The sequence below is a fragment of the Polyodon spathula genome, chromosome 5 (assembly GCF_017654505.1).
Source record: "Polyodon spathula isolate WHYD16114869_AA chromosome 5, ASM1765450v1, whole genome shotgun sequence".
Lineage (NCBI taxonomy): Eukaryota > Metazoa > Chordata > Actinopteri > Acipenseriformes > Polyodontidae > Polyodon > Polyodon spathula.
In genome coordinates, this window is record NC_054538.1 from 4238006 (window position 1) to 4256080 (window position 18075).

The window sequence follows — 18075 nt, forward strand, 5'->3', positions numbered from 1 at the left end:
ATAATTGGCAACAAATGCCAACTCCAACAGAGTATCTGAAATCATTGTTCTTTAATTCAAATTAGAATTGTTAGGGTAATCATTCATTGAAAGCCAGTCTGATTTTTCAGTGAATCTGGATTCCCAAAATAATGTGTTACTCTTCAATTAAAGCCTTTTCATTTGTATACATTTCACCTTCTCAACAGTTAAAGGTAATGGATAAGATGACCTTGGAAAGAATATCTGCAGAAAGAACAGAGTGTCTCCATCGCATTGACCAGCGGGCTGTGCTGGAGAAGCTGGAAGGGGAAAAGAAACAGGTGACAAAGCACACTCACTTTAAGAGCCAGCAATCTACACAAAACTTCAACTGAAACAAAAAATTGGCCGAGTTGCATGCAGCACTTCGATTTGATTTGTTTTCTTTTGCAGGTGTCTGTGGTCAATGATTTGAAAAACTGGTGTCTGTCTAAGATCCAGAACATTGAGGTGCGACTTTCTGGAGATTCCACAAATTCAAAACCCAAGTCCTCTGCTTTTGAGGCCCTTACTGAGAGCCACACCACCGAGAGTGACCTGAGCTCTTGGGACAACGGCCTCAGTAGGGCTGCCTCCCTCCCATCTGGAGAGGCCCAGCAGCACAGCCTGGCCAATGAGGGCTCAGGGAAACAGTACTTTGTGGTTCAGCAAGACAGCCCACCAGGTATTGTATCCTTCCAGAAAGAGAACACCATGGTTACCGCTATCAATGAGAATTCCATTAAGTAGAAAGCCAAATATAGAAATGCATTGTTATTAACTGTGTGTCTGTGTGTGTGGTGTATATCTCCACACTGTTATTGACTTGCCTCCAAATCTTGTTGGTACAGATGTGAAACAGCAGCCCCTGCTGATGGAGTTCCCCACACCCGTTTCAAGCACGCCTACAGCTACTTCTCCCAGAGTCGTTCGGCCCAAAGAGCGGACATTTGCCTCTGCTGTCTCCAGCTGGACACAAACGGAACTGCAAGAGACAAAGACCCCAGCTTCTCAACCCAGACAAGTGCAGATAAAGGCTTCAGAGAGCTTCTGCGCAGGAACGAGCAGCCTGTCTCCGCCTACTGAGCGTCGCAGCAGCAGACAGGGGCAAGACGGGGGGAGACATCCGAGGAAACACTCCCAAGGAAGGATCGACCTTCCCAAGCCCAAGCAAAGCCAGGCCAGGCCTCCAGAACTCCCTGCCCCCCAGCAGGAGCGGGACACCCTGCACGCTCTGGAGATCACACAGTACTTCTTTGAGGCCGTCGCCATGCAGATGGAGAAGTGGTACGAGCGGAAGATCGAGGAGGCTCGCTCCCAGTGTGAGCAGAAAGCCCAGCAGGACAGAGCAGCTCTACAGGAGCGAGTCCTCTGTCTGGAGGAGGAGCTCCAAATGTTACGGACTAACATGCACAAGGAGAGCTAGCAGAGGGACAGGGGGCGTGTGCATGACTAGTCCGTTCCACAAAAACACAATTACAGTATAGGAATTAATTGTCCTATTTGGAAAGAAAAAAATTGTAATATATTCCAAAAGTTTACATTACTAGCCCATGATGAAAAAATGTGTTGGCTGCTTTGGAGAATGTAAAGATGCAACACAGTCAATAAAATCTGCTTTCTAGAGTGCAGACTAATCTATGGATAATGCAGTGAGTAGATACCAAGCAGTGGTGTATGATTGTTAGGAGACTGCAGGTTTCATTACTGGTTAATGGATCTCAGGTGGCGCTGGATTCAACATTCAGTCTAAATGGGCAGCCGGAAACAATTTGTTAATCTAAAATATGCAACAAACTAAAATAATATGAACCCAGAAAGAATACATTGGTTTACATTCAATTATTGTATTTTTTTAACAATTTAATGTTGGTTGTTGACATAGACAACTGATAGACAACGTTGTTGTGTTTTTATAGATGAGCTTTTTTAAAAACAAGGTTTTAAACACCTTCTACTAACAGGAATAAATGCACAAAAGGTTTGATAAGGTTTTTATATAAATATTTGTTTTACTGGCAACCAACGTGTGTTTTTTTGTTTTGTTTTTTTTCAATAGTTTTTATACAGTGCTATTCAAAAACTTGAACACTTTTAACATACCAAGCATAACATAACATTGCCTAAACCCATTGAAAAACACAAACTGAAGAGCAGATGAACAATCATTGTGTCTCTAAAATAGAAAGTCTGAGGCGGTTTTAAAAAATTAATTGGAATTGAGAAACAGAAATTGATAGGACCCTGGTAGGAACCCACTGTTTACCAGTTAATGACAGACAACATGAACAGCCCCACATGTTTCTAAGTCATGTTTTTGCTCAAAGCATCACAGTGAGACCGTAATTTGAGTTTGTTTGCCGTTTGAGGCAAAACGGAACTGGAAAAACTATGTTCCAGCTTTCCATAAGTTTGTCACACTATATTCGTCACTCGTTACTGTAAGGCGTTTCAGCACCGAACACGCCAGCCAGAGAACCTAACTTCATAGCACAATAACATAGCACTTAATTAGACCTCTTTAATTGTTCTCAGTTCCTAAAAAGTTGCTGATTAACTTATACAATTGTATAATTAACTTGAAATCTGAAACTGTTTAAAAGCTGAAAACAATTATAAAGGTCCAATTAAGCAAATTAATAGTTAAATTAGGGGTTAAGTTAAGTAATGGATCTCAGTTGGAATGAAATCCATAAGACAAAGTGTGTCCTCAGGACCAGGATTGGGAAACACTGAGGTAGAGGCTGACAAGACATGGTTCCAGACAGCTCTCTTTTTTGGGCTAAAGTGTTAAAGTTCTTGACAGTGTTTCAGTCAACCACAGGGCGAATGTACTGGCACATCGTGAACATCTTTTAGTTTTTTTGTAGTGTTAGATCGTATATACAAATTTCTGTGACTTAGTGTGGAGTTAAAACTGAAATGTGTGAGTAAAACAACATACATCTCCCAGATATGCACCTGAATGTTCATGATCCCCCCCCCATCACAACTCCTTTAAAATGTTCTTCAACACATTTTCAAATGTTCTCAGTAGAAATGTGTATTGGCAAAAGTAACTGGATCGACACATTGCGGTATGTATTATTGTTCTTTTCATAGTGCAGCTGGAATGATCTTGTTCTTAGAAAATGTTTGCTAGCTGATCTTTGCTAGCTGAAGGGTTCCCTGAGGCTCCTGAAGATGTAAGTTGCCTTGTGAAACCATCATCCGAATTACATCCTGCAAGAAAGGAACGGAAGATTTTACACATCTCCAGAAAAAAAAAAAAAATAATAGAAGTGCTATTGTAGCAGAAGTGACCCCATACAAGTGTGTAGCCATAATGGTGCCGGAGATAATCCCAGGTCACAATTTGACCTATGACATGAAGATTAGGTCTGGGGTCAAACACAGCTTAATTCAAGAGCACAGTCACAGAGAACAGGTTCAAACTGAGCTAGAAACACCAGCATTACATGTCTTTACATTCCAAGATTTTTTTACCTGGTTGTCTGGGTTTATTCAAGGCTGGGCATCTGAGCTAATCTATAGAACAGTGCGCAGCAGTTCTTATAGTTATCAAGATAACAATCTGTGTGCTGGCTAGCTAATTGTAACCCCAAACATATACCAGACACCTGGAGGCACAATTGGGCAAAAACACCACACAACACAAATACATATCCAGCATGGATGAGTAAGACCTGGAACTAGGTGGCAAGTAGGAGGTAAGCCCACAGTATTTACCTCCCAGTGCCTAATTGGTGGTTTAGCTATTTACACTAATATGTCATCTCCACTTCCAGGTTCAACTACATCACATGTATAAATAAGGCAACTAAATCCAAATATTGTCCATGATCTGTGTGTAGTCAGCTACTTCTGTATACATCATGTCTGGTTTATCAGGATTCAGTTGAACAGAAAAGGTGACTTGCCTCTTCTTTGACCCCTCTGCTCCTCTTGAACTTGTCTCTAGCCCAGAGAGTCAGGTATTGCCGATCAATCTCAGCTAGAGGGATAGCCCGCAACAATGTCCTGTACAAACAAAGGACCTTCTGATGCTGTAAAAACAAAAAACAGACACGAGAGAATAATGATTGCAAATATGCTATTATTGCACAGCATGAACATTAGCGGATAGGTTTAGGAACAGCTAGTTTGTCAAGGTTATCACCGATTAAAACAATCGTGTGGGACAGGCCATGTCCTGGAAGGCAGAGGGTCACCACACTGGCCCAGGACCATCACATCCGACTGATCCATCTGCGTAATCGCAGACTGCAGTGGCTACAGCATGAGAAATTCCAGGAAGAAATAACCCACGCATCAGCAGAATGACTGTAGCTCGGCATCTGCATGAAAATGATTTGCATGCTCGGAGGCCGTTCAGGGGTAACATGCTGACAGCTGAGATCTGTGGGCCAGAGAACATCTGAGGTGGCAGCAGAGAGAGTGGTGGAGTGTTTTATTCACAGATGAATGCCGTTTTGACCTTGACAGACTTAACAGAAGATGTGTGTGGAGACGTTGTGGTGAGCGCCAAGCTGACTGCTGCGTTGTTCAAGCCAACTCGCGGTGGTGGAAGTGTGATTATGTGGGAAGGAATCTCCTTTAAGACTTGGACGTCTTTGGTGCAGATTGAAGACAGCCTTACTGCTCAGCGATACATTGAGGAAGTCCTTGAAGCAACAGTTTTCCGTTCCTGCAAGCCAATCCGAAAGTGCCAACATGCCAGCAAGACAATACAAGACCACACAGTGCGATGACGACAATTGCACGACTTCAAGAAAACAATGTCGAGGTCTTTCCTTGGCCAGCTTTTTCTCTTGACCTTGACCTGAGTCCAACAGAACATCTGTGGGACAAAATCACCAGTGCCATCCACAGGAGACAACCGCGACCAGCCAGCCTTCACCAGTTGGCTGCAGCTACACAGGAAGAGTGGCGGAACATCCCACAGCAGTCTATCCAGAGGCTGATCAGGTCTATGCGTCAACGCTGCCAGGATTGTGTTAATGCTCAGGGAGGTCATACCCGATACTAACTTTGTAATGTTTTCATTTTGACAATGTGTCACTTTTCATACTGAAAACTTATCATCATTCTTTGATCTGTATTTTTGAGATTTTGTTTGATATCTATGTTTAAAATATCTGGTTAAACCTGAGTGTTGCGTTTCTTTTGTGCATCAGGATATAGATAGATATAGATATTATAGGATCGTCATTGTGGATACCCTAACTGGTACCTTAAATATAATAACGAATACACCATATTAGTGATACACTGTACTGTATAGAATACAAAACATAATGGCCACACTTCCCTGCACAGTTCACAATTCAATCTGAACTGCTTGTATGCAGCATTTGAAGGTTCGCTTTAGTCATTGTGAAACACTTCTTCAACAGTCTGTTTATTCACTGTGAAACATTTCTTCAACAGCCTGTTTTTTCTTGTTAATACCGCACTACTTATGCATTTAGTTGATGGTATTAAAACCTGGAATGGCTTGGTTATATATTCCGTTTTGCATCTCCTTACATGACATGTTACTCATTCTTACTCTTAGCATGGTCTACAGGAACAGAACTCACTTGAGCTTTGCAGCCCGGGTTGATTCCAGTATAAGATGCAGCTGTTCACAGAGTTGCTGTGACAGTGGGGATGTTAACACCTGGTACTGCTGCCACATCTTAGCTGCAACCCTTTCCTGAAAAAAAGAAAGAAAGAAAAAAAGTCAGATTGGCTATAACCAAGACAGACACTGGACAGTGCAGCTTGTATCACCGCTGGTGACGAACAAGCTAGACAGCAGGGTAAATCTGTTTTGAATGGAGTGTGTATTATGGTCTGTCACAAAAGCAACTGGAAAAGTACTTAATGTCTTTAAACTTGAGCAGGTAGACATCACCTCTTCTTGATTTCCAGGCTAATGTTTCTCTCAGGCACCCAGCTGCTGCTCCAGCTCCTTGCGGAGTTCCTCAGGGTCATTTACAGATCTCGAATAAAGACAATAGGGCCAAGGTTCCCAGGTTAAAAGTGGAATATGCAGCTCTACAGTACTGTATGTATTCCATCAGTTTCATTGCTACATTGCCACTGCATAGTTATATTTCTTATGTTTTAAATAAATGCAAGTGATTTTACTTCATACAAAATTCAACATCCCCAAAACTTAGACCCTGCTGATGAGAGTCCTCAGAGCCTGCTGATAAGAGGTCCTCAGAGCCTGCTGATGAGAGAAGTCTTCAGACCCTACTGTTGAGAGTCCTCAGACCCTGATGATGAGCGGTCCTCAGACCCTGCTGCTATGAGAGAAGTCCTCAGACCCTGCTGACAAAAAAGGGTCTGACGTCTTCAGACCCTGCTGATAAAAGAGAAGTTTTCAGACTGCTGACAAGAGAGAGGTCCTCAGACCCTGCTGATAGAGGTCCTCAGACCCTGCTTATAAGAGAGAGGTCCTCAGACCCTGCTGATAAGAGAGAGGTCCTCAGACCCTGCTGATAAGAGAGAGGTCCTCAGACCCTGCTGATAAGAGAGAAGTCCTCAGACCCTGCTGATAAGAGAGAAGCACTCAGACCCTGCTGATAAGAGAGAGGTCCTCAGACCCTGCTGATAAGAGAGAAGTCCTCAGACCCTGCTGATAAGAGATGCACTCAGACCCTGCTGATAAGAGAGCGGTCCTCAGACCCTGCTGATAAGAGAGAGGTCCTCAGACCCTGCTGATAAGAGAGAAGTCCTCAGACCCTGCTGATAAGAGATGCACTCAGACCCTGCTGATAAGAGAGGTCCTCAGACCCTGCTGATAAGAGAGAAGTCCTCAGACCCTGCTGATAAGAGAGAAGTCCTCAGACCCTGCTGATAAGAGAGAAGTCCTCAGACCCTGCTGATAAGAGAGAAGTCCTCAGACCCTGCTGATAAGAGAGATGTCCTCAGACCCTGCTGATAAGAGAGAAGTCCTCAGACCCTGCTGATAAGAGAGAAGTCCTCAGACCCTGCTGATAAGAGAGAAGTCCTCAGACCCTGCTGATAAGAGAGAGGTCCTCAGACCCTGCTGATAAGAGAGAAGTCCTCAGACCCTGCTGATAAGAGAGAAGCACTCAGACCCTGCTGATAAGAGAGAAGTCCTCAGACCCTGCTGATAAGAGAGAAGTCCTCAGACCCTGCTGATAAGAGAGAAGCACTCAGACCCTGCTGATAAGAGAGAAGTCCTCAGACCCTGCTGATAAGAGATGCACTCAGACCCTGCTGATAAGAGAGAAGTCCTCAGACCCTGCTGATAAGAGAGAAGTCCTCAGACCCTGCTGATAAGAGAGAAGTCCTCAGACCCTGCTGATAAGAGAGAAGTCCTCAGACCCTGCTGATAAAGAGATGCACTCAGACCCTGCTGATAAGAGAGAAGTCCTCAGACCCTGCTGATAAGAGAGATGCACTCAGACCCTGCTGATAAGAGAGAGGTCCTCAGACCCTGCTGATAAGACAGCGGTCCTCAGACCCTGCTGATAAGAGAGAGGTCCTCAGTCCCTGCTGATAAGAGATAAGTCCTCAGACCCTGCTGATAAGAGAGAGGTCCTCAGACCCTGCTGATAAGATAGAAGTCCTCAGACCCTGCTGATAAGAGAGGTCCTCAGACCCTGCTGATAAGAGAGAGGTCCTCAGACCCTGCTGATAAGAGAGAAGTCCTCAGACCCTGCTGATAAGAGAGAAGTCCTCAGACCCTGCTGATAAGAGAGAGGTCCTCAGTCCCTGCTGATAATATAGAAGTCCTCAGACCCTGCTGATAATATAGAAGTCCTCAGACCCTGCTGATAAGAGAGAAGCACTCAGACCCTGCTGATAAGAGAGAAGTCCTCAGACCCTGCTGATAGAGGTCCTCAGACCCTGCTGATAAAAGAGATGCACTTAGACCCTGCTGATAAAAGAGATGCACTTAGACCCTGCTGATAAGAGAGAAGTCCTCAGACCCTGCTGATAAGAGAGAAGTCCTCAGACCCTGCTGATAAGAGAGGTCCTCAGACCCTGCTGATAAGAGAGGTCCTCAGACCCTGCTGATAAGAGAGAAGTCCTCAGACCCTGCTGATAAGAGAGAAGTCCTCAGACCCTGCTGATAAGAGAGAGGTCCTCAGACCCTGCTGATAAGAGAGAAGTCCTCAGACCCTGCTGATAAGAGAGAAGTCCTCAGACCCTGCTGATAAGAGAGAGGTCCTCAGACCCTGCTGATAAGAGAGAAGTCCTCAGACCCTGCTGATAAGAGAGAAGCACTCAGACCCTGCTGATAAGAGAGAAGTCCTCAGACCCTGCTGATAGAGGTCCTCAGACCCTGCTGATAAAAGAGATGCACTTAGACCCTGCTGATAAAAGAGATGCACTTAGACCCTGCTGATAAGAGAGAAGTCCTCAGTCCCTGCTGATAAGAGAGAAGTCCTCAGATCCTGTTGATAAGAGAGAAGTCCTCTGGTTGCAATGGTTTTAAAAGGGGCAGTTTGCAGGACTAGACACAGATCACTTCTGATGCAAGGTGATCACTGAACAAATCAAACAGACCATTCAGAAAGTCCAAAAGCTATCATACTATTCCTATAAGGTAATAATTACCACTGAAAATATGACTAGGGGTTGTGAGGTTACAGCTATATATCTGAGAATATGTTTGTATTGTAAGATTACATGTATGTTATTTATAGGATGTGAAGTTTTTGGTAACCGATAATAACCGAAAAAAACACCCCGAAGACCTATTTAGAAGATATTTTTTTTATTTTATTAAACCAATAAACGTGGGCTTAGCAACATATTTTAAATAATGTCAATCATGCACTACTGTCTTTCTACATAAAGAAAACGGGCGGTATGCAAAGACATTGCAACTGACCAATCAGCAATTCTGTGCGTTATGCAATACGCGTAATTTGTGTCAATGCATTATTTGCTAGCAACAGGCCTAGCGACCATGAACCCACCCAAACAAATCAACAGAAGCAATAACAATATTGACAGGGCAGACAGAAAGGAAGCAGGCAGGGCAACAGAAGGAGAAAGCTTCCAGAGAAAGGGGCTAACCTTGAGGGTGGCCTCCACACTGTGAAACACCTGCTAATGTGACCATGTTTAAATCCTGGGTTTAAAGTTGTTTTACCACATCTGTGACAAAATAATGACAGCGTGTTTAAATGACCCGACGAAGCATTTCTACAAAAGCATTTCTACTATTGCAAGGTAGTACTACAGGTTTATTATTGGGGGGTTAATCAATTAATCATGCCTGTGGGTTTTGATCAATTGATTAATGAATCTGGTCTACCGCTAGTTATACATTGATGAGCAATTGTCTTTAAAAAACATTAACATAAATAAAAACAGGTTCAGAAAATGCTAGCTGACTAAAACAACAAGTTGCTTTTGTAACTGCAGCAGACTTAAGTATTGCAATGCATTACAATGAAGAGCTATGTATTCAACAGCATTTACCGTGTATCCCCCGTCAGCAGCGCAGGCTCGCGGAAGTCCAACCTAACTGCAAGCCTTCGTGTGCCACAAGCCCACGCAATGTGGAAGAACTGTTCAGGCAAATCAGCAGTAACTAGGCATGAGGTACCTGTGAGACGACATGTCATTGAAGAGAGCTTGTATACATACAGCCCACCAAACACATACGCATATAGTGAAATATGTACACTGATCTGACTCCAGTAAACCCAATGTGATCGAACCCCACTTGTGTCTTACACTTGCACACAGAGGCAGGGCTGTATTTTTTTTCACAGGTCTAAAAATTGGTATTTCAAGATATTTGATCAATACGATCAAACTTAACATTAATAAAAGCAGAAATAATTAGCATTGTCACATTCTAAATTTATAATTTTCTCTAGAGGTATTAATACAACAAATGTTCCTAAATATTTAAATGCTCACCTGAAAAAACAGTAAATGCTAAATTGTAGAATATTTTGTTTTTATGCCCACCTTTTAAAAACATTCTTTTTTCACTACATAAAAAAACACAACTACATATAAAAATATGACATATGAAGTTTCTCCTTGTACTAGACTGAGAGATCTTTAGCAGAAATATATCAGATCAGCTGGTTCCTAACAGCAGTATAACAGGTAGTGTGTCAATAAAGAAAACGCTTGGTGTATGTTTTTTTAAGTGATGCACTATTCTTTCAGAAATGGGAATTATCACGGGAAACTACATATCATACGGCAATTGGTAAATTTCACGGAAATCGTGAAATTTGTGAAAAAAAATTCTGCCTTAAAATCATAGGATAATAAACAAACAAGGAACAGAAAGGATTCTGAAAATGTAGTTGATATAAGTATCCCTATATAGGAGTTACTTCAGGGAAAACAATGGAGCAATGCAGTGCTGTAAGGGGTAAGAAATGCCTTCTTTGTTCTTTGAATGTACTGTTCTATTAGTTTATTCATGGGTCAAAAAGGTTAAAAACACTGTATAAAAGACAACCAGCTCAATGAGCTTTCACTGTCTGGTCAATTTCAGCCTAACGACTGCTATTTGAGAGCTAATGCGATACAAGTTCTAATGTTGTAAAATCCAATGACTACTGGGAAGTTGCACAACCAAATAAATCTCTCAACCAGTACTAGCCTGTTCCTTTATTCAGCATACAAGAGCTTCCCTATTCAGATTCCTAAAAACACAACTGAATTTATATTGTATTTTTGTTTGTCATCCCAAATATAATTTGCAAAAGTCAAGGAGTCAATTATTTTCAACTAATGCATGCAACGCGTTGATGAAGGGATTTGATGAAACATACACCTACTCGTTTGGCCTCCCCTCTCCTTTTTTCTTGCTAGTTTACTCAAACAATTGCTTGGAGACGTTGTCCTGAGAGAAGAGGGTTCCTGGGTTTAATTTCTTTTTGAAATGTTTCTCCAGGACACCCAGGATGGCTGCTTCCTCTGGGTAACTCACTCGACCAGCCAGCAGCATAAAACCTGAAGTCAAATCAAACTGTATTATATACTAACAGGACATTTCTTTTTTAAAACTTTAAAATTGTTTTATAAAATTATAAAAATATGTTTTAATGGATTTTCTTCTTTCACAAAATTAAAAATAAATCACAGTTTAAGAGCAATACAGGAACTGGCATAGCCAACTAGTACCATCGTTTGCGAGGTGCTGAAGCCAGTCAAGGTCCTTCTGGTTCTCCTCTGCCAGCCAGCAGCGCTTAGCCCATCGGAACAGATCTCTCAGGCTGATGAAGCCATGCTTCCCGGCAAAAACCGTCAAGCCTCTTCGATGTGACTGAATACGAACATGTGGTCGAAATTAAATATAGACTGCCTGTTTACATACTAATAACCAAATCAAATATATCACATTTATTACATCAAATTGAATTGCAAAACAGCTTGGAAGAAAGAAAGGGAGAACGATGAAATACCAAATGCCATGCATGAAAATGTATTTAACTGTTGAAACATAAATATAACTTGGGATGGGCTTTGACTACTTCCTGCGTTTCTTTAACGAAGAGCTCCCGGTTGTCATCCAGCAGTGAGTTCTGAACTTCCACCACATCCACGGGAGCCAGATTCAGCTCATTCAAAAAATAATGATGACCAAATGATGGGCAGATTCTAGGACTGTTCCTACAGGTAAAAACATGCAGCACTTCTCAGATTTTTAAGAAGTTCAGTAGACACCAAAGTTTAAAAAGCAAAAAAATATGTTGGTCAAATAGGTTGGTCAGGTTTACCTTCTCTGAAGATCAGCTTCCTGGTCGTATCGAAAGATTAGCAGCCAATGTACTCCTGTATGTCGGTGTGCTCGTGGTTGTTGATTCGCACACACTGGTTTCCAGTGGCATCAGCCAGCCATTTGATCAGACTGGTTTTACCCACTGAGGTCTCTCCCTGAATCAACACTGGGTGGGTCCTACAAGTTGCACAGAAAAGTTAGCAAGTAGAATCAGACAGTTATTCATTATTATTAGGCTTCCAAACCAAAGGCTGGGAAACCTATTGTTATTGTTAAGATTTTGTTTTTTTTAATAATTTTTTTTTTTCTTCCCAAAACTTTAAACTGCTGCTGCTTCGAAGCTGTGTGACTGATCAGGTTCTGACTTGACAGGTAACAAGCTGGATACTTTGGCTGTCTGATGCTGAAAAAATTTTGCTGCTGCGTCCTTGCAATTGGCGCCGTGACGCATTTTTCGAAAAAACCTTTCAAAATCTTCTTCTTGGGAACCGGTGAAGCGATTGATCTGAAACTTGGCATATATCATCAGCATCCAAACCCGCATCAAGTTTGCGAAGCAGAAGTTGCTGTGATAAATTTTAATGTCAAAATGGCTGCCACAAACTTTAACTAAACATGCCCTTAACAGCAAACTGCTGCTATTTGAACACTGTTTGACCAACAAAATCCAAACTTGGTAATTATTGTCCCAGTAACAATGGAATACACATATGTGAAAATGGTTATGTTTTATAAAACAAGATGGCCGCCATATGTACGTTTACGTCCGAAATTTAAAACTGACAAACGATTTACTTGACTAACTTGAAACTTCACAAGCATCACCCTTGACACTGTAGCAATACAACTGACTTTTAAGACTCTTGACCCATTTTGCTTTTACCGGTACACTGCGTAAGAAGAACTTTGGAGGTTTTTCAGAAGAAGACCGTGTGCAACTTCACTAACTAGACTGAAATTTTTTTGTCTCATTTCCTTTTATTGGAGATGTTTCCGCTTCTGTTCTCGACAAAGTCAGTTAAAATAACAACGACCCGGTCCGAATTGGACAAGGAAGTCGTTACAGCATTTATTCTAAAATAAAAAAAACAGAAACACAGAAAATGTTATACAATACAATATGTCTAAAACATATAAATGCATTAGCCTTGATATGAAGATTTGTCTTTAGACTCTTTGTCTGACTGTGTCTTTTATCTTATTTTAACAACATTGCTGAAGGAGCAGTGGGAAGCATTCAGCTTGAGGTTAAGCCTGGCCCAGCAACAGATAAAATTGACTGAAACAGCTCTTGTCTTCGCCTTTGTAGAGGTGATTTCCTTTACTCTGTGCTTTTTAAAGTCAGATCAATCACTTCAACGGTGCCAAAGAAGAACATTTTGGGAGGTTTCAAGAAGAAATGCGTCACATGGCCATTTCGGTTTAACACCAGTTTCTTAAAAGTCAGTTATATTGCTACAGTGTCAAGGGTGATGCTTGTGAAGTTTCAAGTTAGTCAAGTAAATCGTTTGTCAGTTTTAAATTTCGGACGTAAACGTACATATGGCGGCCATCTTGTTTTATAAAACATAACCATTTTCACATATGTGTATTCCATTGTTACTGGGACAATAATTACCAAGTTTGGATTTTGTTGGTCAAACAGTGTTCAAATAGCAGCAGTTTGCTGTTAAGGGCATGTTTAGTTAAAGTTTGTGGCAGCCATTTTGACATTAAAATTTATCACAGCAACTTCTGCTTCGCAAACTTGATGCGGGTTTGGATGCTGATGATATATGCCAAGTTTCAGATCAATTGCTTCACCGGTTCCCAAGAAGAAGATTTTGAAAAGTTTTTTGAAAAATGCGTCACGGCGCCAATTGCAAGGACGCAGCAGCAAAATTTTTTCAGCATCAGACAGCCAAAGTATCCAGCTTGTTACCTGTCAAGTCAGAACCTGATCAGTCACACAGCTTCGAAGCAGCAGCAGTTTAAAGTTTTGGGAAGAAAAAAAAAAAATATTAAAAAAAACAAAATCTTAACAATAACAATAGGCTTCCCAGCCTTTGGTTTGGAAGCCTAATAATAATGAATAACTGTCTGATTCTACTTGCTAACTTTTCTGTGCAACTTGTAGGACCCACCCAGTGTTGATTCAGGGAGAGACCTCAGTGGGTAAAACCAGTCTGATCAAATGGCTGGCTGATGCCACTGGAAACCAGTGTGTGCGAATCAACAACCACGAGCACACCGACATACAGGAGTACATTGGCTGCTAATCTTTCGATACGACCAGGAAGCTGATCTTCAGAGAAGGTAAACCTGACCAACCTATTTGACCAACATATTTTTTTGCTTTTTAAACTTTGGTGTCTACTGAACTTCTTAAAAATCTGAGAAGTGCTGCATGTTTTTACCTGTAGGAACAGTCCTAGAATCTGCCCATCATTTGGTCATCATTATTTTTTGAATGAGCTGAATCTGGCTCCCGTGGATGTGGTGGAAGTTCAGAACTCACTGCTGGATGACAACCGGGAGCTCTTCGTTAAAGAAACGCAGGAAGTAGTCAAAGCCCATCCCAAGTTATATTTATGTTTCAACAGTTAAATACATTTTCATGCATGGCATTTGGTATTTCATCGTTCTCCCTTTCTTTCTTCCAAGCTGTTTTGCAATTCAATTTGATGTAATAAATGTGATATATTTGATTTGGTTATTAGTATGTAAACAGGCAGTCTATATTTAATTTCGACCACATGTTCGTATTCAGTCACATCGAAGAGGCTTGACGGTTTTTGCCGGGAAGCATGGCTTCATCAGCCTGAGAGATCTGTTCCGATGGGCTAAGCGCTGCTGGCTGGCAGAGGAGAACCAGAAGGACCTTGACTGGCTTCAGCACCTCGCAAACGATGGTACTAGTTGGCTATGCCAGTTCCTGTATTGCTCTTAAACTGTGATTTATTTTTAATTTTGTGAAAGAAGAAAATCCATTAAAACATATTTTTATAATTTTATAAAACAATTTTAAAGTTTTAAAAAAGAAATGTCCTGTTAGTATATAATACAGTTTGATTTGACTTCAGGTTTTATGCTGCTGGCTGGTCGAGTGAGTTACCCAGAGGAAGCAGCCATCTTAAAACTCAATGGTCTCCTTCGTCGGTAGTGTTTTGAGTACCATTTTGCTGCTTCTTCTGTGGTTCCTTGTTAACAGCAGATTTGCACACATGGTCCATGAGTTTGAGCAGGTCCTGCCAGCGCTTCTCTGTGAAGCATGCCTGCACATGCCCGAGGAAGGTGCTATTCTGTCTCTTGGAGAAGGTCTGGGAGAACAGGTCCTAGAAGGACTCGCGCAGGGGCAGCAAAACCAGTATGATCCACAGGCTTGTACCTGCAAACACATGCATATTAAAAACACAAAATCTACATTTTAGACACTGGTATTGCTATTTAATAATACAGAATAATGGGGAATTTACCACAATATGTAACTGTTGTATACAATCTTGTAAATGTTTTTAAAAGGACATATATGTATATTTGGGGGTGGGGTCAACATGAAAACTTATCTAAAATTCTGGAATTGGAACTACCGGTATTATACTAAATGACATTGCTTCTAGCTGTAAACATAAACCCACAAGTTAATTACTGAAATTAACTTAGATGCAACTGTTCCACTATCAATCAGTATAAGAACGAACACATGCAACGCACCGTCCCAAAGATCTGCTGTGTCATTCTGCTGGTTCATGCTGACAACCCTTATCTGGAGTCCTGTAACGCACACAATCAAATCCACGGCATGATTAAAAAGAAAGTTCCAGAACAAAAGATCAATCAAAATGCATGCACAGGACCAACAAAAACTGCAAAAACTTGAAAGAACAGTGTGCACATTAAAAACAGCACATCAAAAATGGCAAAGCAAATGCATAGCGCTCACTGTGGTCTTGATAGAAGTTGTGGTATTTTCAAACAGGATCAGAATACACTTCTAAAACAAGTTTTATATCTATATTAATATTGAATTGAACAATGTCCACACTTTTAAAATGGACAGGTATCTTAAGCAACAAATGTTCATAACACATATACAAAAACTAATGAAATCCCACTTTGCACATTAAAAAGTAGTACTGAACGGCTGAAACAAAGTCCTCTGCTTTAATTGGGTACACAGTTCAAATGTAAGGGGTCAGTTATTGGACGTGGCTGTGCATTGTATGGTTCAGTTTCTATCACATTTCTCTACCCTATCCAGTAGCGAATGAAAAGTTATAATCTCTGTACTCTAAATATTTTACCTCAGAGCGGAGGAGGCTGACTGGCCAATGTTTTGACGGGCATGAAAACAGGAGAAATGTTGATAGCACAAGCGAATCATGTCTCCTTTTCACGCTTCGAAAGTCTTTTTTTAGACCAGTGACGAAGGGAATCAATTCAATGTTTATTCAATTTAACAGCAGGGAGCCTATCAACCTATTAAGCATCTGTTAGCCCCTCTCTGTCTATATACATGCCAAGCTGGTATCACTACAATAATAATGTACATGTGCAGCGTGACTGCCGCAGGCGACAGTGGCTCTCCCTGCGGTAACCTCCAGCAACTTCAAGGCAATTCCTGGTTTGTACATCTGACAGAAATGTTCTGCCTGTTGAAGTAGTATTGGGACATGCATACATTACATTCCCTGGCAATCAAGAACTTAGTTTAAATATCCAAACATAAAATTAGTGATGAGTCCTTGTACAGTAAAACATACTACCTGTACAATCTACTGTCAACATGGCCTAAACATGAATTAATCAAATGAGTGAATTATCAAATGCTGATTTGTTGCATTGTGAAATATCAAGAAAGGGTTTGTATATCAAAGTGCAATTATTAAAATTAACAGTTCTGTTTCTACTTTCACAAAAGAAAGTGTGTAAACAGCATTTGAAGAAAAACAAGGTCTTTTTAAAGAGCTGTATTAGCAATAACAACAAACAATTTATACACAGTCTTAAACAGAAGATCTAACTTAGGAAAGTACCTTTTCCTTTGAAATGTTCAGTTTGCTCCCAATAACCTCTGCCATCTTGTGTTTGCTGTCTAATGTAGACAGCATTGCTGTAAACCAGACTAGAGCCTGTAGAAAATAGAACATATATGTACCGGGATCATTTCCATTCTCATGATAAATAAGCACAAGGATCATTTCCATTCTCATGATAAATAAGCACAAGGACCATTTTCATTCTCATGATAAATATGCACACAGGATGAGGGCCAGCAAGACCTCCTTATGAGATATCTCAGTCATAACAAGTTTAATCCTGGGTTTCAGATACAAAATGTGTGATATCAGATTGCAAAACTTGTTGGTTTACTTATACAGCCTTACTGAGGCCAAAATACAATCTAAATGATGTATGTTAGGAATTGTTCTGACTTGATTGACCTACTTTTTCTTATTAACAAAAAAGGAATTAAAGACACTGTATAACCCTATTTAAGGTGTCATTTTGCTCCTAAAAACCACACACATTTCAATAATCGAGCAGAGGGCACATCAGACACAAATTACAACTGGACATGGGAATTAGAATAGAAAAATGTGTTTAAAAAAGTCACATTTTGAGTCACAACACATCTGAATCTGGCTAGGAGCTGAGCAGGGCTAAAGGTTTTCGTCATTATGTTGCAGTGTCTAAAACTAACTAACTAGATGCTCGTCACATCCAAATTACTGCTCTTTCAGAGAAGCGTTCTTCTCGTGTTTGCTTAATCAACTCGTTGCATTTCAGTTGTATTCAGTAATATAGGAAGAACAATAACAAAAAAAACACAACCATAACCTCTGGATTCACCATTCTCAACTCAAATACAGTGCCTCTTAATACTGTATCATCTACATGTGACTCAACGCATTCATTGCGTGTGAAGTCAGTTGCAGGGCTTCAGCTCTGCAGTGCAAACACGACCAGGCTCCTCCTGCCAGTCCCGGCACGGCTTGGTTGTGCAGTGGAAACACGACCAGGCTCCTCCTGCCAGTCCCGGCATGGCTTGGTTGTGCAGTGGAAACACGACCAGGCTCCTCCTGCCAGTAGCGGCACGGCTTGATTGTGCAGTGGAAACACGACCAGGCTCCTCCTGCCAGTCCCGGCACGGCTTGGCTGTGCAGTGGAAACACAACCAGGCTCCTCCTGCCAGTCCCGGCACGGCTTGGCTGTGCAGTGGAAACACAACCAGGCTCCTCCTGCCAGTCCCGGCACGGCTTGGTTGTGCAGTGGAAACACGACCAGGCTCCTCCTGCCAATCCCGGCTCAGTTGTAGCGGTGTGAAAGGATTCTTAATTGTTGAGAATCCTTTCACACCACTTCAA

General features: G+C 41.4%; 1 protein-coding gene and 2 long non-coding RNA genes across 7 annotated transcripts in view; 2 read left to right on the forward strand and 1 right to left on the reverse strand.

Annotated features, from left to right (window-relative positions):
- The window catches only part of LOC121315449 (ankyrin repeat domain-containing protein 6-like), a 40059-nt gene extending 37838 nt beyond the window's left edge, over window positions 1-2221 (forward strand). For all 3 annotated transcript variants that reach the window (XM_041249554.1, XM_041249553.1, XM_041249555.1), the window contains 3 exons: window positions 189-302; window positions 415-685; window positions 852-2221. In XM_041249554.1, coding sequence (XP_041105488.1) covers window positions 189-302; window positions 415-685; window positions 852-1426 — 960 coding nt within the window. In that variant the 3' untranslated portion in view covers window positions 1427-2221. The remainder of the gene's footprint in view (window positions 1-188; window positions 303-414; window positions 686-851) is intronic.
- Window positions 2222-3925: 1704 nt separating this feature from the next.
- On the reverse strand, window positions 3926-18053 carry LOC121315450. 3 transcript variants are annotated; one of them, XR_005950271.1, is made up of 11 exons: window positions 16744-18053; window positions 15422-15481; window positions 14883-15095; window positions 11727-11905; window positions 11131-11619; window positions 10785-10959; window positions 9457-9583; window positions 9049-9129; window positions 5900-6352; window positions 5583-5698; window positions 3926-4046 (listed from the first exon to the last, which is right to left on the reverse strand). It is a non-coding gene; the product is annotated as an uncharacterized LOC121315450 (long non-coding RNA). The 3 variants fall into 3 exon arrangements; XR_005950270.1 differs by having other exon boundaries at window positions 5583-6352; XR_005950272.1 differs by lacking the exons at window positions 5900-6352; window positions 9049-9129.
- LOC121315451 lies at window positions 13803-14839 on the forward strand. The gene is made up of 3 exons (XR_005950273.1): window positions 13803-14023; window positions 14131-14619; window positions 14791-14839. It is a non-coding gene; the product is annotated as an uncharacterized LOC121315451 (long non-coding RNA).
- Window positions 18054-18075: the final 22 nt, after the last annotated feature.